The following is a 21,766-nucleotide window of genomic DNA, read 5'->3' as shown; positions in this document are numbered from 1 at the left end:
GTCGTCATCGAGGACTCGACGCAGGCGCCTATAGGAAAACCACCCCCTGTTACCCGCAAACTCCAACGCTTCCATCCCCTCTGACTCGGCCAGGGGGTGAACATCCGAGTGTCGAACGCTTTTACTGTATTCCACGGTGGCAACGATACACAAGCATGAGCATCATCAAGAGGACAATCGTACAGTATCACCTGCCTTCTTAAAGTCTCTACCAAAAAGAGGAGCGAAATTTGTTTCCTGCTTGTGGGTGTTGTAATACGGGAATAAATAAGAAAATTTTATTCGCACGGTGTTCAACTCAGACTTTTCAAGGTTGTGCACGCCGATACGTTTCGCTGGAAACTATAGTCGAGGAAGATTCAAATTGGCGAACATTCGGATCGCTGTACATTTTGTTTTTAGTGCAAACATACATAGATGCACGTGGATTATAATATGTATCGTAGGGATGATTTAAAGAGATTCGAAGATTGTTGGTTAGTAGCTCCGCGCTGTACAGGGGTAGAATTGTGTCTGAGTAAATTTCTATGACGATATGAGGTTGGTTGGTTAGATTGCACATGCGCCAGCGTCGGTCTCCATGGAAACGGGATGCTAGCCACCGCGTGTGAATGCGTATTGATTACTCCACTCTTGCTCCATTCCACGATCTCTTGTTACTCGTCGTGTCTTCTCCTGTCACCCCGCCGACCCTGCTCTACCTCCTCTTTCTCCACTTTCTTTTCTCTCTTCCTCCTCGTTCGTGCAACGAATCATCCCGCTCCATCCACGACCTTTCCCCCTTTTTTTCTTCTCCAAATTAGCTCCGTAATGTCTCTGCCCGCTCTTCACTCCCTTTGCATAGACCAGAAATCTTTTCTCTGCTAGCTTTTCTATCTCGCCACGAGTAGCAGATCTCTTTCTCTAAAAGCCATCGTTTGTCTTTCGATGTTAAGTAAATCGAGCTGTATTCTGGGAAGAGGTGATACACGCAGATCCATGACAAACCTTTACACAGAGTCACAGTAGCATTGGTAGCCTTGCAACTGGCTGAAAATCACAGTGACGTTAAGTCAAAGTTTGGAGAATTTGAGCTGTTAGAAGGAATAATTTATAGAAGTACGAAAAACAGTTGCAACATGATTATAAACGTAGAATACAGTTTTATAAGAACTAGCAGCGAACTGACGTATACTATTCTGATTCTCTTAGCCAGACAATTATCGAATTTAAGTGTTCAAGTAATTTCGAGTATTTTTTAGTTAAATGATTGAATTATTATGAAATTCTTCCTTATTTTCTTCGTTTTCCTTATACAGTTCTTTACATTATTGCTAGAATTTTCAACGCAATTTCCTCGATTCGCCATTCTACTTTTTCCCAGAAAGCTCGTCAGTTACAATCAAAATAACAAGATTGCCCCCATATTACGCTCTTTGACCTCTCAGATCTTTTCCCTTGTAAATTAGGTGATTCTAACTGCTTTCTTTCGTCATATTTTTAAAACCCGCGTTTTCTTCTCTTCAACCTTGCAAGTGGTTCACGCACAATGGACAGACAAATTTTGCACTATGTTGTAAGGGGATACATTTACTAAGATCGACAATCACCGACACAAAAAATATCTAGGCGGAACAGATTGCTCCATTGTGCTTTGTAACGTCGATTATATTAAAAGGACGAAATTTCGATTCATCGACGATCGTACTCGATAGAATATTTCATAAAAAGTTCCTTCCAACGGATCGGATTCGTAACCAAATCATCTCACTTTCTTATCTAATTTATCTAAAATTTCCTCAATGAGGATCAAGTCAATTTGTCTTTGTATTTTAGTATCAGCAAATGTATTGATGCATGACGTTGTCAAAAGTTGTGGGAAAAGTCATTGAAAAGTTCCAAATAAAGAGAACGAAGAAAATGGCCAATTTGGTCTGTACGATGAAAATAAACTGACACGATGCAATTCTTTTTATGCATGGGAAAGTAAAAAGATTGAAGACTAATGTGTACGCTTCCTGAACTTTCAAGAAAATAATGATAATATCAACCAAACTATGTACATGCAATTAAAGAGCGCATTAGCAAGAACGCAAACACGATCCAGCACTAATGTGAAAGCGATAGATGCGAGTGTCTATCGCTTTCAAGATTTGACCTGTTGTTCCTTGTTCTATCAGAATGTGAAATTTCACTTAAAACTGTAGTAACAAATGGACGTTAATTAAACCCTTAGCGTGACGGTAAGGATATTGTTGGCTCACTCGTGACACTTATATTTTCACCGGCATACTCGTACACATCTCTTGGTCATGCTTCGTGATTTACAGAGACGCAACTAAACACACAAATTTTTTCTATCGAAGATAATACGAATACGAAGTATAAATGAAAATAGAATGCAGATATGAAAGTTAAAGAAAAAAATTCTTATTAAAATAAGAATTTTTATCAACTATAACCAATGTATTTTTTATCGAATAATTTTTCCAATTGAAACGACGATGCGAGGAAAGCCGCCAAAAGAAAGAGAGCCGCCAGTCCTGAAGGACAAATGCGCGACAATATTCCATGCGTGGCCACTATATAAAAAGGTGAAACTCGTGGAAAAGAAGCACTTTTGTTTCCCCAGTCTTTACGTTAAAACGTATCTAGAAATTTTACTATCTCGCAGCGAATTGTTACCTAAGTAGATTTTTTATTAAGATGTCGCAACGATTCATTTGCGCTCTGCTAACGACTAGCGTTGTTTGCTGTGCACTCGCGGACAATAATGAATTCGCCGCGGCTTCTGAATTCGTTAAGAAACAGCTCACGAAAGATAAACTGTTGACGGACGTCGTACGCGCTAAAAATTCTTCCAAGACGCCATATCTGTATAGCGTAGTGTCTGATAACGCGCAACATGAACAGAAGAATTTGGATAAATATTCACGAACGATTATTAATCAGCGATTGAAATCTGATTCAAGAGATAAGTGAAGTATTGCAATAAAAATCTTTACATTTTTGAAACGTTCGCATCACGATAAATTGAAACGTGCAAGTTTCAGTTGCTGCGGCTCCAGATACGGTTCCAATTCGTCAACGCGACCTGATTCGTATTACAGTAGGATCCCTGTGGACAACGGTCGATATCAAACTAAATTTGCTGAACGTTTACCCACTGATAGGTGATTCTTTAAATTAGTATTACAATGCAGAATTGGGCACAATTAAGTAATCGAATAAAATTCAAGTTCGAATAATTATTCGAATAAAACTTTTGCTTTGTTACTTTACTTCGAATAGCATTATCTGAATGATAATGTATTGTGGAAAATGAATTATTTTCATATCTATTTTATTTTGGTGCAGTTATGTAATCTTCTGTTTATTATTTCTGCTTTAAGCAAAAGGTACCCAATCTTGCTAAAGTATCGTGTGGTTTCTATAAAAAACATAATACATACGCAGATACGGCTGGCAAACTCACGGACCACCACCAGGTTTAAGCGGAAGACCCGGAAGTGGAAGTTACGCTGGAACTGCATTTTACGAAGGAAGTCATACAGGAGATAGGTAAGCAGTCATTAAGTTGATGCCTATGAAACGTCATTTTTTCGTTGAAATAAAATATTTGAAAAATAATTTTAGATTATCTCTTTTTTAACTTTTAATTTAATCTCATACGATTATTATTAGATTTGGTCCACGACCGAGTTATGGGAGCGAAGGTTCACGCAAACCTGATAGTTATGATTCCGGCGGAGGATATGGTTATGCTGGCAGTGGTTTCGGAGGATATAGCTTTAATCGACCAACTGGTTACGGAGGTGATTATGGAATTTCAGGGACCTTCGCTAATGGCGATGAATTTGGATCTGTGGAGCCAAATCGTCCAGATGGACATCCTCCTCCCCATCCGAATATTAACGCGCAGAAGGTAATGATTGAATTTTAGAGACGAATCGAGATCTGATTTTAAAGAGGCCTGCACACGTTCAACAGTACTGACGATAAAATTGTTGATACAGTTTGACAATAGTGTCGTCAATCCGCTTCAATTCTTTCAAGACCGCATTTTCACCATACTTTTTAGCACATTATTGATTGCTATTATTTGCATTAGGCCGTCGCTTTAAAGGCATTGGCAGGTGTTGCGTTAATTGGTGCAGCCGCCGCTTTAGCAACGAATCCTATTCTTCTTCCGCTCGGAGTTGTATCAGGCAGAAAGAAACGATCGAGTTTGTCCATCAAAGACAGAAATGATTATATGAATTACATTTTAACAAACTTGAAAAGTAACGTTACCAAGGTTGTTTAGTCGTATTTGAACGATATTCTGTCCAACTATTGAGAAAGAGTGTACCTATTGGTTCTGAAGAACCAATTCGTAGCAAATCGATATAAATAGACTGCAGATGTTAGTATATATTTTCATAGAATGTGAGTAGAAAAATGAAACCTTGATAGAAGTTTGTTAAATTATGCATTTTTACTTTTACTACCATTCTCCATAGTTAGACAGTATTTCTATTGTAATTTCTCATTCATTAATTCTAACTAAGCGTTCCATTTTAATATATCATACTGTGTTATCGTTAAGTAGAATGATGAAGATGGAAACAAAGTATCTCTCTCGCCAACGTGTGTAGCTAGAGTTACGTGCGAGATTCAAAAGAATTACTGGATCAATCGTAAGAAGGACGCTATCTTTTTCAAAGAAATATCAGCATTGGAACATCGTCTTAAGAATTTGTATATATATTTCTGTTTTTCGTTGTTACAGTAAACTATAGAAAAAATTCCGTAAGTTTTAATATTATTACAGGCTTCTAAATAATGTACACGACGATGAACTTGTGAATATGCGCATTAGAAGACTAGTAAGAGCGGCAACCATTGTTGCCGTGAATGGAGACAATTGCAACGCATTTACTTGTACTCTTGTACAAATTAAAACAAGCAAGAATCTATCTGTTCTTAAACTATAGAATTTGTCAAAGAATTGTAACTGGATATTCTTCTAAATATAAAAACCGACAAAAAAATAAAGGCGTAAAATTTTGCGCTGATACGAAACACTGTTATTATTGTACTCATTTCTCATGGAAACGGAGAAACCGTATGAAAATACAGGAATAAAACTAATATAACACAAAATATACATACGTATGCATGTTTGATAACTTAGAAAATAAAAACGAAACAATACCTCAACTTCTTGACGGCCCGCAGGCAACTGTGACTAAATTCTGCGAATGGAATCACGTAACACGTGTTGTGTATAATAGTGGGGTACCATTCATGCGCGTAGTTATCCCCGCCAAATACGATTGACAATACTCTGTTATGTAATTTCCATAGCTAATGAGTTATTGTTTAATGGAACACATAATATTACATAATTTCTTAAACCTCTTTTAAATAACGTTATTTTCTTAAATAACAGTATTCTAATCCCGTTAGTAATTTACTGTTATACCTAAAAATATCGGTCTCAGTAAAAGGCGGGTTTCTATATAAGCATTGCAATGCATTGACGATTCGCACATATGTATTTATTCAGTGTATGTACATTTGCTCTTCTATCAAATCGTTAGTTTTAGCAATAAAGGTTTCACACGTGGCTTTAAGATTGAAGAAGACAGAATATAACTGACGTGTCCTTAATGAGAAACAACGTGGCATTTACGAGTTGCTGCGAACTTTTGTATATGACTCTCAGCTGAACAATTTTGATAAAAGCGAAACAATTTGAGTTCATTACCATTCAGCTGCTGTTGCTCGTAATATAAATGTAAAATACTTGGGAATACTTATTTTTTACTAGAACCTCGTCTGTCAATTCCTCGTACAAGTGTAATATCGTTTTATATATGTAAAGTTAAGGTTATATCGGCAATGACTACGTCAATAGTGATACAACTGTCATAAGATAAATAATTCATTTTGTTATTGTGTGAGTGACTCTCTAGTTCAGAAATGTTTGTATGTCATTTGATCGGAGGATCTACGTTGGAGCATTTTGGAACAATATATCGATAATTATCGCATAATCCATGGGATGCTTGATAACGTTGCTAAAAGTAAGCGTTAAAAATTAAAGAGTCGACGCTCGCATAAAAAAATCATCGATTACCGCGGAGATTAAAAAAGTAAGGTGCATGAGATTGTTGTTGATCTCTCATATCGTTCTTCATGGGTACTAGAAGGAAAATGAATAAGGATGACAATGTGGAAGATGGGATCCACGAATCGAAGCATGTCCACGAACGTTCGGATGTACGAGGTGACGAAAAGAATATAGCTATTCTTTTATTTTTATATCTGTTACAAGGAATACCATTGGGGTTATGTGGTTCTATACCCATGTTACTTCAGAACAGAGATGTGTCATATCGTCAGCAGGTAACTTCCTAGATTTATATTGGAATTGCTTCAAATAATATACAAATGTTGTTGTACCTTTAGGCTGAATTTAGTTTTGTGCAATGGCCCTTTTCTTTGAAATTGTTTTGGGCACCCATAGTGGACTCCGTGTTTTCACAAAGATTTGGAAGAAGAAAAACATGGCTAATTCCAACTCAATATTTAATGGGATTTTTCATGCTGCTATTATCCAGCCATGTAAATCAATGGTTGGGTAGTAAAACAATAAAACCAAACATAGAAATGTTGACTGTAATATTTTTTGTACTAAATGTTTTGGCTGCAACTCAAGATATTGTAGTAGATGGATGGGCACTGACTATGTTAAAAAGGTACAGATATAATTTGTAATTGTGAGACTATATGAGTTAATAGTAGCTTCAATAAGTCTATATTTCTGTTTTGTATATTTAGATGTAACGTGGGATATGCATCAACTTGCAACAGTGTAGGACAAACTGCTGGATATTTTATTGGTTATGTACTTTTTATGGCATTAGAATCTCCTGAATTTTGTAACAGTTATTTAAGATCTACACCTTCCAACGAAGGCATTTTGACTCTGCCTGGTAAAGTAATTTGAGGATTAATATTTAAAAAGTTGACATAGGCACAATTGTGGCTTACTTTTCACTTTTATAGATTTTCTTTATTTCTGGGGATGGGTATTTATAATTATTACTACTTTACTTGCCTTGTTTAAACATGAAGATTCAGAAAAAATGCACAAAGATGAAGAATTGAATACAGATATCAAACATGCATACAGATTACTTTGGAATATCGTCAAATTACCATCTATAAAAACAATCATTATATTTTTGTTAACTGCTAAGGTCAGTAAATATAATAAAATTCACATTTATATTAGTAATAATAATTTAATTCTGCATCAATTGCAGATAGGGTTTTCTGCTTGTGATGCTGTAACAGGTTTGAAGCTAGTAGAAGCTGGTATACCAAAAGAAAAGTTTGCTCTTATGGCTGTGCCTATGATTCCATTACAAATACTGTTACCATTAGCAATATCAAAGTATACAGTAGGTCCAAGGCCCATGGATGTATACATAATGGCAATGCCTTATAGGTGATTAGAAGACAAATGTATAAAGTAGAATATTCCAAATAGGCATATAATAAATATTTGTAATTGATTCTCTAGACTGGCTTTTGGATTAGTAGCAGCAGTTTTGGTATATGTGACACCATATATCGTAACAGGGGGACATGTTCCAGCCTATTACTTCATAGTTTTAATTGCTCTATATTTGATACACCAGGTGAGATATCGACACGACACGAACCATAATTTGATTAATAATGGTAAGCGATTACAAAAACATATATATCATCTTCGCTTGTCACAGGTTTTCACAAGTAGTATGTTCGTGGCATCGATGGCATTTTTTGCAAAGATTAGCGATCCAGCTGTTGGTGGCACTTACATGACATTACTAAATACATTAAGTAATCTCGGAGCTAATTGGCCAGCAACGGCAGCTCTTTGGTTCGTTGATCCATTAACGTATCGACAATGCAGCACCGATCCCTCAAATGACTGTAGCACAATTTCGAAAAGGGAGGTTGGTGTCTGTTGTTTTGGCTTATAGATAATCGTTTAAAAGGTGCTTTTGAAAACATACAATTTTTTCGTTTTCAGCTCTGCATGGACACGCACAATGGTGCTTGTAATATGCAATTTGATGGATATTACATAGAGAGTATCTTGTGCTTAATCATAGGATTTGCTTGGCTCAGATGGGGTCGACGGAAAATAGATCTGTTACAAACAAGACCGATGTCTGCTTGGAAAATTATTCTTTCGAAGCAGAACAGATAACAGTATTGAATTTGTGTTGCAGTTTGCTAATACGGTACCTGCAATTATTACAAAATTGTTAGAAGTGTGCGAAAATTCGAACATATCGGAAACCCGATGCTCGGGACGAATCGAGAAGAGTCGCATTCCAAAAGTATCCGTAATTTGAAATTGTCGGGATTCCTGAAAATTTCGGGATTCTTGAAAAAGTCAGGATTTTCGAGAATTATAAAATTATATAGTAAATTATAATATTCTATAATAAAATTTTATATTTATGATATATTTCGTTATTATTTTTACTTCGTATTCTAGTCTATATAATTGTTAAATTTTCGAGAATTTCGAAATTCTCAGGTATTCTGACAGTACCGAATTATGAGATACTTTCGGGAACCCAACGCGATTCGATATTTTTGGGTTCTCGTACATCTCTAGAAACTGTACAAAGTAAATACGCGTATGTTGATCGCGTATCGGTTGCGTGCCCGAGTGATTTTCTACACGTCCATCAAGTGTTCCAATTTGATCAACGCAACATGAACTGAATTGTTTTCTAGTTTCACAATATTTTTTGTTTCGTGTTCTTATTTGTTTAATTTTTTTTAATGTAACAAATAATAAGCGGTATTTGTCGAAGGTTTGATACCTACTTTTATATGAATGATTTTTATAACATTATTTCATATATTGGCACAATAACAACATCGAACAAGTACTGCATTCATTGTACAATTATTTAAATAGAGCACTGATGATTTTGGTTGTAGCATGTCGTTTATACCTAGTGATATGCCAAAAAAATAAAACTGTGTCTTTTTCTATTTATGTCCTCATCCTTCCATGAAGATTGGTGATTTTAATTACGATGTAATGTTGCAATATATTGCATTGATTTACTACATATCTGTACTTTCGATTGGGTTTGGATAACTTAACGATAAAATTCGCGACCGTTCGCGAACGGGTCTTGTAATTTATTATGTGCGAGTACATAATGTTAATAAAAGTTTTCCATACAAAGTATTCTACCTTTACTCTGCTTTTACCATATCCGTATTTTTTTAATTCATCGCGCAGAATTTAATATGATAGTGCAAATAGGGATGGTAGAAAAAGAGTTATCTTTCTGCGGCTTGATAGCCATTTTTTTATTTTATATGCTATCACATCGTGAAAGGAACTGAAGAGATAAAACGGTATTCGTAGTATGCATTTAAGTACTATCTAGCATTTGCACGTAAATATTTTTTAAAAGCAGATATTTACGGGACAGGATCGGTGGTCGGTGAAAGGTGGTTCACTTAATCGCTTATCCACAACATCCAGGTCGTAAATCGGTTCGATGGTCTTCCTTGAAATTTGTTGCTCTTTTCTTGAGATGCGCCGATTCCGAGTGTATCGACTCGTGATTCGCAACCGTTGGCACAGTTAACGAGGATGTGTATGTTGTAGGCAATTCAAGAACGTGTTCGTCTCCCTGCGATTTATATCGTTGCGTTAATTTTAATTTGTACCGTTAAGAAGAGGTTCGTTAACGGTATGTAAAAATAGATCTTTCCGAATGTAATTTTCTCTGGGAAAATTATACAAGAAACATAGCAAGATATTTACGGTTTTAGTCGATTCAGTATCCATAATGGTGCCGGGATGAGACTCAACGAACAACGATAAATGTTGAACTTCATTTTCGATACTCCGTACACAAACGAAGTTAACGAAAGTGGCGATCAGAATCAACTTGATAAACATGTTGCACGTTTCTACTTTGACTTTAAAATTCCTTCTAAAGCTTTCAAATGTAAGGTTCACCTTTTTATATAGGTTAATACTTCCATGTTTGCTCGTAAATCTCTGCCAGGCTGCATTATTAATGGCTCATGGAGGTTTAATCAAACGTCGATACATCAAATTTGAAGTACTTTAAAATCGCCTGTTTCTAGGAAATGTTGTCAAAGATATCGCTCGAAGAATAAACATATGGTTCATTTTGTGTTCGTGTACTTTGAAATAATACGCTGGTGGTGTAAAATGAAATTTAAAGAATTAATTGCCATTGGAGAAAGTATGACTTTTCGATGACAAATATTTTATATTAGAAGACAAATATAGTACAGAACATTGACAATAATTTTTGGTACCATTCTTATGCACGGTTACACGAGCTTGATAACCACGTATAGTGCAGTATGGTTGCACGGTTAACTAGATTTTAATTCCACATATATTTTCACAATCTCTTCCTCGTGGCTGTTGTTTTTGTGTGTGTTCACGCAATCACCGATAATTAGTTTGCTGTACAGTATGCGTCGATAATTGCGCGTACATTGTAATTGCCCTTGCAATTTGCGATACAATATTGGGCTTTCGTCTCACAGAAAATTTCTATGTAACGTTTCAATTGAATATTCTCTTCGTTATAAGTATACTCTCTACTTTAAAGGTGAATCGTTTTCGAAAATCTTCACAGATATTCAAGGCAGAAAGAAATGTTTCAAATATTATGTAAAAGTTTGCTGCATCGTAATATTCTAAGGATGAATCCTACTACATATTTACTTTCTTGTATAATAACTTGGCTTAGATAACTTGGCTTATTTGAAACATTTCTAAGCGTCTGCAAATACTTGCATTCCTTGCAAGTTACTCGCGTAATCCTGAAGCGATGTATTCTTCGTAAATAAACGTTCACCTTAAATCTTATTTAAGACGTGATATTATGGTATTTGCTAGGATATTTTTCATCTATATAACATCTACGTCACTTTGACGGTAGTAATCTTTAAGATATCAATAGTATATACTTTCTTATGTAACATCGATTATATTATCTGCTATGGTAGTCGATCCTTGCTGGATCTGCTGAGCGGAGGACTGTCAAAATAACATACGCCATTAGTTATTTAAATTATACGGGAAGAAATAATTTGAGATACCGTATTAATCGGCGTTTGTTTTACGTCAAACATGCATTAAATACTTTTGAACGTAAGAGGTCGTGAATAAATTGGTGGACTAGGAACGGTCAACCCTAGAAACGTTTTATACTATGGAACAAGTGGAACAAGTAGAACACATCGATTTAATCTCATAAAACGGACGAAATTATAAATGAAGACTACAAAGAGAAAAGGACATGATAAGTAGTCATATTTTCTATTTTCTCAGGGGAGCAGTTTTAAAATTCAATAGAGCAATCCACGAGCTTAGCAAATCCGTGTACAGATAATCTTAAAATTAATGCCCGCCATATAATAGCTGAATCTATTGTCATGCTTTTTTAGATTCGTATATCTTACTGTATAATTAGTCTATCCGTTCCCAAGGCACCATGTTTCGATCCTTGCAGCAGAACATTCAAATTTGCTCATATAGACAATTGTTCTGCATGCCTTTCCAAAATCTGGTCTCCAAAAATACATTCTCCCTCTCTCTGCACATCTTAACTTTTTTTTGTTTTCTTTCTTTTTTTTTTTTTTTTTTGATTGCAACATCAAATTTATAAATGTTCCGAATATTTTATTATTCTTCTGGACCAGACGATGGGTTTCTAGAAATCAAATTTGTACTAAGAATATGATACCTTCTCTTCTCTTAGAGTCGACTGAATTTTACTATTGTACTATATCGTTAGATACACTTTGTTTTTTTTTTTTGTGCATCCGTATAAATACGCAACTAAACGTTTTAATGTACAATCAGCATACGATGAAATTTTGTATGCGCAACGAGAATTAATATATATCTGTAAAATATAAAAGGATTGTATATACTATAAACTTGTGCGCGATAAAATATAATTAAATATAATAAAATATAAAGATTGAAATACTTTCAACTAAATTGCGATATACAAATAAGGTACGACATTATCGCTCGACGAAATTATTCGAGATAAATTACTAAAAAAGCACAGTCTTGCCTACATTGAAATCCTTCCAGCATCCAGTTCCTTAATTCTTAAAGACAAAGTGACTTGAAAGGGATACAATTCGGCTTAGCATTTTACATAACATCGGTATGTACAAAGATCCCTCAGACACTCTAATCTCTAATTCAAATTGAGGTATGTGTAAGAAAACAATGGTCAGATTCTGTAACATTTTTCCAATTCCCTACGTATTATAATTTACTTACATTCAGCGTTGATTGGCATAATTTTTACACAGTTCTGGCGAATTCTATGCTTCTAATGTACGAAATCTTCCTCGTTTAAAATCGGAACTTTATCGCTTTTCTGATTAACCCGTAACGTCGCTCCCCATTTCGCACCCCGACCAGCTTCCGAAGTCGCCATTAAGATCGAGTACGAATTTGGACCCGCTGCTTCTTTACTGTAGTGAATCCCATACAGGAAGTATATTAACATTCCTGCAACAAAGGTATAACGAGCGTGCGATATTATTGTGAAACAGTATTGACGATACTATTGACTTGTATGCAACTTTGACATATCAACCTACCGACTATCATCCATACAAGAAATCGTAGCCACGTTAAAAGCGACAAGTGAAACATTAGCCCAACGTTGAATAAGATACTCAGAGCTGGTACTATAGGTACCATAGGTACGCGGAATTTACCAGTAGGTGGACTTTGTTGATGCGCAGAGATAACGATAAGACCTACGATTATGCTCGATTAGTTAGAGAATAAATGCGTGACATGGAGTGAAAATTTTGAAACTTACTGCCAATCAGTAATGTAACAACGTTTGTCAGAACGAAGTAATCCCACCAGTCTGGTGCAAAATACGTTTGAGATATCAGTATTAACAGATAACATAAAGAAATGCAACCTGCCGTATAAATCATTACGGAACCAGTGACCGCATCTCCAGGCTTGCAGTTGCCCAGGAAATTCACCAGCCAAACGTAACGTGACGTAAGTTTGCCAGTGCCCTCGCTCAGATCTAAGAGCTATAACGAACGTACAAATTATAAAGAGGATAGATAGGAAGATTAGATTTTCTTTGTATTTTTTTAGTCCGTAAGAATACGAATTTGCATAGTCTAGTTGGAACAGTTATAAATGCTAGGTTTCTTCTCTCTTCTTTCTTTACCTCGGATTCGGCGGACGTGACGCTGTTACAATCGCTGTTGGAATCCGCACCCTCGGTAGGAGGCGATGTCAAACTGCTCGGTGTACCAGCGTTTGATGGCGGTGGCGTAACTTTCTCAGGACGATATCTCAAGATAATTACGCTCGCTGAAACGATGGTATAGGCCAAGAAAGTACCGATAGACATAAATTCAACTAGATGTTGAAGGTCGAAGAGCAAGGCGATTAAGGCACTGACAGAGCCGCTGATAGCCAAGTTGAGTACCGGAACTTGAGTGCGCTCGCTAACGTGGCCCAGAAAGCCAAAGAGTAGACCATCGTTCGCCATGGCATACATTGTCCGTGGCAATGAAAACAGGGATCCGAAGAGAGTCGTCGTCATTCCGCACAAAGCCCCAACACTGTTGCGCATGAAAATTGTACACGGAGAAATTATTCGAACAAAGGTGTTTCTTGCTTCGAATTTTAGGTAAGAATCCTTTGGACGATTTTCTCACCTTATCGCGTATTTCGCCCATGGTATTCCTCTCGATGAGAAAGCCTCGGGAAGCGCTGCTGTTGGATTGATGTTCCAATACGGCACGACTAAAGTTAAAGCGGCGCCGACCATCACGTACCCGATGGTTACGATTGCCATGGAAAATAGCGTTGCTCGTGGTATACTGTACCCAGGATCGCGCGCTTCTTCGCCAGAGGTAGCTATAGAATCGAAGCCAACGAAAGCGTAGAAACATGTTGCGGCACCTGTTCGTGTATAGGAAACGTATTAGAATAGAAGAATAGAATTTATTGGAAATGAACATGTATGAAGGAAAGTTGTCCAGTACAGAGCAAAGATAAATATTAACATTGAATGATATTAGTTGCTTCCTTTTTTTTATGAAGTTTCATTTATACTACAAATAATTGTTTAAATATTTAAATTTTACCAATCCATATTGTAGTAAAGAAGATATAGAATGGCTAGTACTATACGATTTTCCCTCCATGTATAGGTCCAAAAATACCTGCTAATACACCGCTGAATCCGTACGGCAAGAATCCTCCATTCTCACAGCTCCAATTAGAAAGTTTCGCATAATATATCCCCAGACCGATTACCAACCCCATCACGCCTAAATTTACGATAGTGAGCAAAGAATTAACCGTTGCCGAACATTTAACGCCCAATGCTAACAACATCGCGTAAGCTAGGCATAGTCCAGCGGCTAAAAAATCTGGTATAGTTCCAAGTGGCTCTCCCATTGTGTACCCGTGCATTATTCGGCGGGTGTAATTGCTGATTGCTCCCCCTGCTAGAGAATCAACGTATCCGCTCCATGCCCTGGCCACGGACGCCGCACCTATTCCCGAGCATAAAAGTTCCGTGAAATTTATGAGACAGAATAGACCGTAATCGAGAACAAATAAGTTTACCGATCATATGCTCTAATATGATGTTCCATCCAATTACGAAAGCCCAGAATTCGCCGACGGAGATGTAGGTGTAAACGTACGCGCTGCCAGCTTTTGGAATTCTTGCACCGAATTCAGCGTAACATAACGCAGCTAACAAAGAAGCTATGCCAGCGAGCAGAAAGCTCAGGATTACGCCTGGACCGGCTGTGTCATGAGCCACCGTTCCTGTCAAAACATAGATACCAGCGCCAACCATATGACCAACACCTGAAAAATAAATTCACATATTTACATACGTAAACATGAACACAAAGAGACCATAAAGTTGCGCGAGAATTGTTCATTCTGACAATATCAGGCATAAACGTCTCGTTGGGTTGCAACGTTATATCGCGCGTATGCAATTAACATTTTTCCGGTTTTGAAACTACTTTATCGCCCACGAGTACGTGATATCGCGCGAGGTGGTCGTGCATGTTCTTACGATTAAAATAGCGGAAAAAGCATACTTACCAAGCAACGTAATATCGAACGTGGAAAGACATCTTTTCATTGGAGTTTCAAGTAAATCACCTTGGAGCTTTTTCGTGCGATTCATTTTGGAACACAGGCCGGACATAACATGCCCGAGGATCATTCGGCGAACCGATGGCATTCTGATTTCTTTTAAACAGATTCCTATTACAACATCATACTGTATCTGTATATGTATCATACTGATAAGAAGTACTTGAAAGCAAATGTTTGTTTAGCAAACGCATTGCCATTCCGCTAAACCATAGACTTCATAAATGGTTTCTGTACTTACGTGGAATTGACTATGTTCGTATGCGGAATTTTTCGATGCTTGACTCGTTGTGACAGAATCTCAACTGCGACGAACACGATCTCACGACGGACGCTGAAATCTACGGAGAAGTCGCATGGCGCCTCCGTTAACACGCAGGCTCGGATATTCGATCGATTCAGCTGTGATAGAACTATTTATGTCACTCAGCCGTCACAGTATGAATGAAGAGAATCTTTTAATCAACATTTTCATGACAATAAACATGCTTTTAAAAAAGCCATTCTATCGTGTTTCTGCAGTCGCATTTTTGATCAGCATTCGAAAAATTGATTTTCTTTTGATTCTATTTCTCAGCCGCTAATTTATTTATTTACAAAACTTTCTGAATTTAGCTTTATAAAATGATATAATTATCGATAGATCGCGATAAGCCTACAATCAATTTCTACTAAGCATTTTTAACGAAATGTAATTGCAATTACATTATAATGTTCAAAGTTGTGTAATGTTGCTCAATAAAATATGCAAATAAGGGTGAACAAATTATATCTAATATACATCATATTTTTTCTAACCATAATATTATACTTTGCATAAAATTTTTAAGATAATATTATCGAAGTTGTTTTTTTGGGAAAATGTATCAGTTACAGATTAAATTATTCATAACAGAGATCATATCCTTTTTGAGTTATTCTTCTGGGAACAATGCCATTCGCTCAAGGACTTAACGCAGGATATCGATGCACCACATAGGAGCAGCACCGTCTGAGTTGTTATAAAATGTATGCATGAAGGAGAAATGAAAGTGCTCACGCTTTTATGGTCCTGGTTGTTCTCGGACTAATGCTGCACCACGCGGCCGATACTGAAAGGTGATCCACGCTAGCATATACAAGAACCTATAAAGTTAGGGATCTGTCCTGTTTGATTAGCATAGACAAGAACCTATTTAATTGTACGGTTCTACAGAAATGTTTTCGTAGTTATCTGAAATAGTAAAGAGTAAGAATAATTAATATTTATTATATGATTTTAGAGAAGAAAAGAAAAGATGTAATAATAATTGTAATATATTTTCTAGACACTATTTAGATTTAACATTAACTCTTGGCACTCGACATGTCGATTCTACTGGCATGAATATTTTGGATTATTGTGAAATATTTTTAATAAATTAATTTATTTTTTAAGGCACGTTGCTGGTTTTACAATATACGGCTGATCGAGAGTGGTGCTCTTTCGTTTGCGAAGGCAAGTTTGTAACATGAAACTAAATAGGTTTCTGTCTATGCGTGCAAGCAAACAGATCCTTAATTTTATAGGTTCTTGTATATGCTAACGTGGATCATCTTCAGCATTTGGCCGCATGGTAGTGCATCTGTACTGTGAAACAACTGGAACTGCAGGCGTGAGCACTCTCTGTATGTGCTTGTTTTATCGTTCGATATTGAAGTATTTAGAGTCGCATTTTCTTAGATGTGAAGTAACTTCTTGAAGAGTATTCGTATAAGGTAGATCCGTTTCATTGTCCTAAAATATCGTGTAAATATTTAGTGTTTGCAAATAAAAAGTACGTATTTCAACGTTTCCCGTTATATTAGTGGGTTATAAAGGTGTTCTAACCTCTTTCCTCCCGTTGAAATGAAAACAATAAATATATAACGTTAGAAAGCAAATTTGAATAGCTTTAAAATAATACTGTATTGATATTAATCGATAGATTTTTGCTTTTTGTCTACCATACTTGCTACTAGAATAAATATAAATGAAAAATAACAGGTCATGAATTTGACTTTCTGTCATGTATGTTTGTGTCTTGATCAAAAGTCTATTAACAATGTATTCTCTTGATATTGTAAAGTGATTGTATCTAAAAGTAGGGCAAGCAGAAACAAATTATAAATACATGATTTGCTTGAGTTCCCAGCTATTTTGGGATGGAAATGATTCTGGGATACGTAAATAACTGTTAATATATTCACATTCTAGAAATAACAAGACAAATATGAGTTATCACCGTGGTGGTGGTAATAAGCCAAAAGGCTTTGGATTTGCGGGGTTTCAAATGACTGGCACAAAAAGAAGTGGCTCTAACATACCACCACCTCCACCAAATTCTACTCTAAGCAAGCAAGGCTATCACACTATGAATTCTATCACCGAAAATGCCTTATCTGCATGCTGGGGAATGCCAAAGAAGCGTAGCAAAACTGAGGAGGAGTGAGTATACACTTTAAGAAGTTATAAGAGAGCAAAAGCAACAACTTTAAACGTTAAATGCTACAATTAGGTACTTTGAGGATGATGATGATCCTCCGCCAATTTCCTTGGAATATATTCCGGCACCTGGATCTCCCACTTATGATTGGATGAAAAAATCAACTTCCAAAGAAGATAGCGATAGCGAGGAAGATCCACTAGATGCATTTATGGCTGGTATAGACGCAGAGGTTAAGAGAAACAATTATGAAGCACAACTGGCGGAGGACGAGCGCAAAGAAGAAAAATCCAAGGGATTTAGAGCGGATATCGATGGCGAGGATGACGAGGAAAGTTACTACAGGTAAGGATTTTGTTGATTTTTTCGGAGAGGGAAGAGAAGATGCAGTAGTGTCTATTTAACTGTAGTTCGGATTCATTGAGTCAAAGCTACTGATTGTGAGCAGATATTATAACATTGAGTCGAGATCCATTTTTAAGAATTAACTTCTCACGATGCACTTGCGATTCAACCAAAATCTGCTCATGAGCTACCAGTGGTTCACGACCCATATTTTGAGAACTTATGACCTAGCGTATTAGCAGTCGTAGTTCGGATTGAGCTCCTATAGTCAGATATTGGCAAGTGCAGTTAATTAGCCATTGCTGTATTTGTTAAAAAAAAATAAAAAGAGATGAAGAAATATTGGATTATTCCATTGACAAGGTATATGGAAGAAAATCCAACTGCGGGTTTGCAACAAGAGGAATCTGACCAAGAGATCGATTACGATGAAGATGGGAATCCAATCGCGCCTCCAAAAAAGAAAGATATCGATCCCTTACCTCCTGTTGATCATAGCGAGATAAAATACGAATCTTTCGAGAAAAATTTTTATAACGTTCACGATGAGATCGCTAATTTAAGTAAACAACAAATCGACGATCTGAAGAAAACTTTGGGAATAAAGGTATCTGGTCCGTCTCCGCCGAATCCGGTTACCAGTTTCGGTCATTTTGGTTTCGATGATGCGTTAATAAAGGCTATTAGAAAAAACGAATACACTCAACCTACCCCTATCCAAGCTCAAGCAGTTCCGGCCGCATTGAGCGGCAGGGATATAATAGGTATAGCGAAAACCGGTAGCGGTAAAACAGCAGCCTTCATTTGGCCAATGTTAGTTCACATAATGGATCAAAGAGAATTGAAGGCAGGCGACGGACCCATCGGTTTAATTCTTGCTCCTACGAGAGAATTGTCACAACAGGTACTTGTTACGTTAAAGTAGCCTAAGCTATTATACTAAATTGATCGGAAGTTCTGTCGTCAGATTTTGCTCGTAGTTAGTATTTTATTTGGAGGTTTTCAGATAGTTAAAGCTCATGTATATTACAACTATCAAAACATAGACCATTAAAAGGTGGTCAATGTTGTTGGAAAATTTATCTTAACCCACTTATACAATAACTCATCAACTAATAACATTAGTAAAATTGACAAGTTGCAAGTAGAAGGTTTCGTGATCGTATAATTTTTCATCAATTCAATGCTATAGGAGCACTGAAAGAATATTTTAATTGTAATGTCAGTTCAGATATTTCATTCGTTTCTTTCCAAAAAAACAAAAACGACAGCGCTCTCCAATCAAGCTAATATGTATATAGGGATAGTTTTAGATGCAAGTTTATTCGGTTCGTTGTATTCGTAGATTTACCAAGAAGCAAGGAAGTTCGGGAAAGTGTATAATATTCAAGTGTGCTGTTGTTACGGCGGTGGCAGCAAATGGGAGCAAAGTAAAGCATTGGAAGGGGGTGCGGAAATAGTAGTCGCAACGCCGGGTAGAATGATAGATTTAGTTAAAATGAAAGCAACGAATTTAACCAGAGTAACATTTCTAGTATTGGATGAAGCTGATAGAATGTTCGATATGGGTTTCGGTAAGCGCACCGTTTGCAATACAATTTTATAATCTTGGAACAGGGGAGAAAAACAAGTTTTCTTCGTCGATCGGTTGCGTCGTCGACGCGGTTGTTGGGAAACTTTAAGACCTATTAATAATATTTTTATTTTGCTTGTTACCGCTCTGTTTGATTCCAGAGCCACAAGTGCGTTCAATATGTAACCACGTAAGGCCAGACAGGCAAACATTGTTGTTCAGCGCAACTTTCAAAAAGAGGGTAGAAAAGCTTGCGAGGGACGTTCTGACGGATCCGGTTAGGATAGTACAAGGGGACGTCGGTGAGGCGAATGCTGACGTCACGCAACACGTGATAGTGTTCAATAATAATCCTACTGGCAAATGGACGTGGTTGTTGCAGAATCTAGTTGAATTCTTGAGCTCTGGTAGTCTGTTGATTTTCGTAACTAAAAAGGTTGGCGATTATGACCATGCTTGGTTAACTAGTACAACTGCTGATGTTTATGCATTTGTGAGAAACTTTAATTCAAATTTAATTTAGAACTGTGAAAATGTATAAAATGTATAGCGAGAAAGAGCTATAATAGGTATATCTAACTATGTCCATGAAACTATGAAATTATCTATATTGCATAAATATCCGCAAGTTATTCAACAGATACAAATTATATATAGTGAATTTTTGCAACTGTATGGCATTATATTACCGTAGCTCAATGCGGAGGAACTTGCTAACAATCTCAAGTTGAAAGAATTTGACGTTATGCTGTTGCACGGTGATATGGACCAAATCGAAAGGAACAAAGTAATAACGGCTTTTAAAAAGAAGGAAGTTACTACACTGGTCGCTACTGACGTTGCTGGTAATTATCTTCTTGCCTTCAATCGGCTGGAACGATTAATCTTACTTGTAACGATTTCCTGAAACTCCTTTTGAATTTTCCCGTAGCTCGAGGTTTGGACATTCCACATATCAGAACCGTTGTTAATTACGACGTCGCACGAGACATAGATACTCATACACATAGGATAGGTAGAACTGGTCGAGCGGGTGAAAAAGGAACAGCGTATACCCTTGTAACAGAAAAAGACAAAGAATTCGCAGGTCACCTAGTTCGAAATTTGGAGGGTGCAAATCAGGAAGTACCAAAGAGTCTCATGGATTTAGCGATGCAAAGCGCTTGGTTCCGCAAGTCAAGGTTCAAAGGTGGGAAAGGGAAGAGTTTGAACGTTGGAGGGGCCGGACTTGGGTTTAGGGGAAGACCGGAAACATCTTCAACTTCGGTATTTATTCGTTAAAATTCCTCCAGTTCCCTTTTTCAGATCTTAATATAATGTTCCAAATTTGTTCAAATTATTGTTTAGAGTTGTGGTTCCTCGTCGCAAGGATCTAAGGACATAAGCGAAGTTGTTAAAAAATTAGAAAGACATGGACCAGGTAGCGATCGGTTATCGGCCATGAAAGCTGCTTTTCGTAGTCAGTACAATTCTCAGGTAAGTCCTGTTTCGTTACGATCATATAAATAACAGCACATCATCGATCGAATAGTGTTCCTTGTGGTTGATAGATGAGGTTGAATCATTTAAATTTAGACGAAACGATTTTCTTAGAATTTAAACGAGCATCGCTATAATGTGTAGGATTTGCAATGATATATGTGATATGTGGGAATTTAATTGATTTTTAGTTCCGGGCATCGTCGGATCATACGTGGGAACAAACTATTACACGGCCTTCGGTGATAATGCCCCCACCACCACCTGTACCTCCGAAACCAAATACGGAACAATCAAAGACTCAGGATGTACAAAGTACGAATATCGGAGGAGAAAGGAAGAGAGTGAGAAAGAGTCGGTGGGAATAAACATTGATGACTGAAAATTGCGATTATTTTGTGTATATTAAGATATTATATTATTGCCGATAATATGTGAGCCGCAGTGGCGATGCCAATTGTTTTTATATTATAATAAGATTTAATTTTACCAAATTTTTGCTTACCTCAAATTTCTTTTCCTACCTATACAAGTCGCCTATATAAGGCTGTATGACAGTGTTTCCCAATCTTTTTTGTTTGTGAAACATTGACGTAAGATGCTGGAGGTCTTCTCGCGAAGATCAAACTGGTATTCGTAGGAATTGAGAGGTATTAATTGGATTTTCTCGTGAAAGCTTTCTGAGAC

General features: G+C 36.8%; 5 protein-coding genes across 15 annotated transcripts in view; 3 read left to right on the top strand and 2 right to left on the bottom strand.

Moving 5' to 3' along the window:
• Window positions 1–5,238, bottom strand: part of LOC138185665 (uncharacterized) — a 28,211-nt gene extending 22,973 nt beyond the window's left edge. For 2 of the 6 annotated variants that reach the window (XM_069124785.1, XM_069124786.1), the window contains exon 1: window positions 5,134–5,185. In XM_069124785.1, coding sequence (XP_068980886.1) covers window positions 5,134–5,141 — 8 coding nt within the window. In that variant the 5' untranslated portion in view covers window positions 5,142–5,185. Of the gene's footprint in view, window positions 1–2,984; window positions 3,098–3,431; window positions 3,547–5,133 lie in introns of those variants that run through there. The other 4 variants (XM_069124787.1, XM_069124789.1, XM_069124792.1 and 1 more) reach the window with 4 other exon arrangements.
• On the top strand, window positions 1,028–4,955 carry LOC138185677 (uncharacterized). Its single transcript, XM_069124816.1, has 7 exons — window positions 1,028–2,957; window positions 3,027–3,152; window positions 3,436–3,540; window positions 3,664–3,904; window positions 4,091–4,276; window positions 4,571–4,719; window positions 4,793–4,955. The coding sequence occupies exons 1-7, from the start codon at window positions 2,686–2,688 to the stop codon at window positions 4,953–4,955; spliced, it is 1,242 nt and encodes a 413-aa protein (XP_068980917.1). The 5' UTR covers window positions 1,028–2,685.
• Window positions 5,239–5,560: 322 nt separating the features above from the next.
• On the top strand, window positions 5,561–9,238 carry LOC138185667 (acetyl-coenzyme A transporter 1). The gene is made up of 8 exons (XM_069124796.1): window positions 5,561–6,372; window positions 6,436–6,725; window positions 6,808–6,962; window positions 7,036–7,229; window positions 7,296–7,480; window positions 7,556–7,673; window positions 7,761–7,976; window positions 8,054–9,238. Exons 1-8 carry the CDS (start codon window positions 6,163–6,165, stop codon window positions 8,231–8,233), a joined length of 1,548 nt encoding a protein of 515 aa, XP_068980897.1. The 5' UTR covers window positions 5,561–6,162; the 3' UTR covers window positions 8,234–9,238.
• A 1,046-nt stretch (window positions 9,239–10,284) lies between these two features.
• On the bottom strand, window positions 10,285–15,896 carry LOC138185666 (cationic amino acid transporter 4). 5 transcript variants are annotated; one of them, XR_011174695.1, is made up of 10 exons: window positions 15,480–15,894; window positions 15,185–15,349; window positions 14,690–14,938; window positions 14,281–14,616; window positions 13,771–14,017; window positions 13,275–13,674; window positions 12,903–13,131; window positions 12,676–12,837; window positions 12,139–12,583; window positions 10,285–11,957 (listed from the first exon to the last, which is right to left on the bottom strand). XR_011174695.1 is itself a non-coding variant. In XM_069124794.1 (9 exons), the coding sequence occupies exons 2-9, from the start codon at window positions 15,324–15,326 to the stop codon at window positions 12,402–12,404; spliced, it is 1,947 nt and encodes a 648-aa protein (XP_068980895.1). In that variant the 5' UTR covers window positions 15,327–15,334; window positions 15,480–15,896; the 3' UTR covers window positions 10,285–12,401. The 5 variants fall into 5 exon arrangements, 2 of the variants coding, with proteins under 2 accessions (XP_068980895.1, XP_068980894.1); XR_011174696.1 differs by having other exon boundaries at window positions 12,350–12,583; XR_011174694.1 differs by having other exon boundaries at window positions 10,285–12,263; window positions 12,350–12,583; window positions 15,480–15,893.
• A 945-nt stretch (window positions 15,897–16,841) lies between these two features.
• LOC138185830 (ATP-dependent RNA helicase DDX42) lies at window positions 16,842–21,573 on the top strand. 2 transcript variants are annotated; one of them, XM_069125105.1, is made up of 10 exons: window positions 16,842–16,975; window positions 17,454–17,684; window positions 17,755–18,027; window positions 18,391–18,931; window positions 19,373–19,601; window positions 19,762–20,036; window positions 20,295–20,445; window positions 20,532–20,866; window positions 20,948–21,076; window positions 21,271–21,573. In XM_069125105.1, exons 2-10 carry the CDS (start codon window positions 17,470–17,472, stop codon window positions 21,445–21,447), a joined length of 2,325 nt encoding a protein of 774 aa, XP_068981206.1. In that variant the 5' UTR covers window positions 16,842–16,975; window positions 17,454–17,469; the 3' UTR covers window positions 21,448–21,573. The 2 variants fall into 2 exon arrangements, with proteins under 2 accessions (XP_068981206.1, XP_068981207.1); XM_069125106.1 differs by having other exon boundaries at window positions 16,894–17,077.
• Window positions 21,574–21,766: the final 193 nt, after the last annotated feature.

This window comes from Bombus flavifrons, chromosome 12, assembly GCF_040668555.2.
Source record: "Bombus flavifrons isolate JBK064 chromosome 12, iyBomFlav1_principal, whole genome shotgun sequence".
Classification (NCBI taxonomy): domain Eukaryota; kingdom Metazoa; phylum Arthropoda; class Insecta; order Hymenoptera; family Apidae; genus Bombus; species Bombus flavifrons.
Note: the sequence above shows the minus strand (reverse complement) of the source record. Positions and strands in the feature narration are given on the sequence as shown.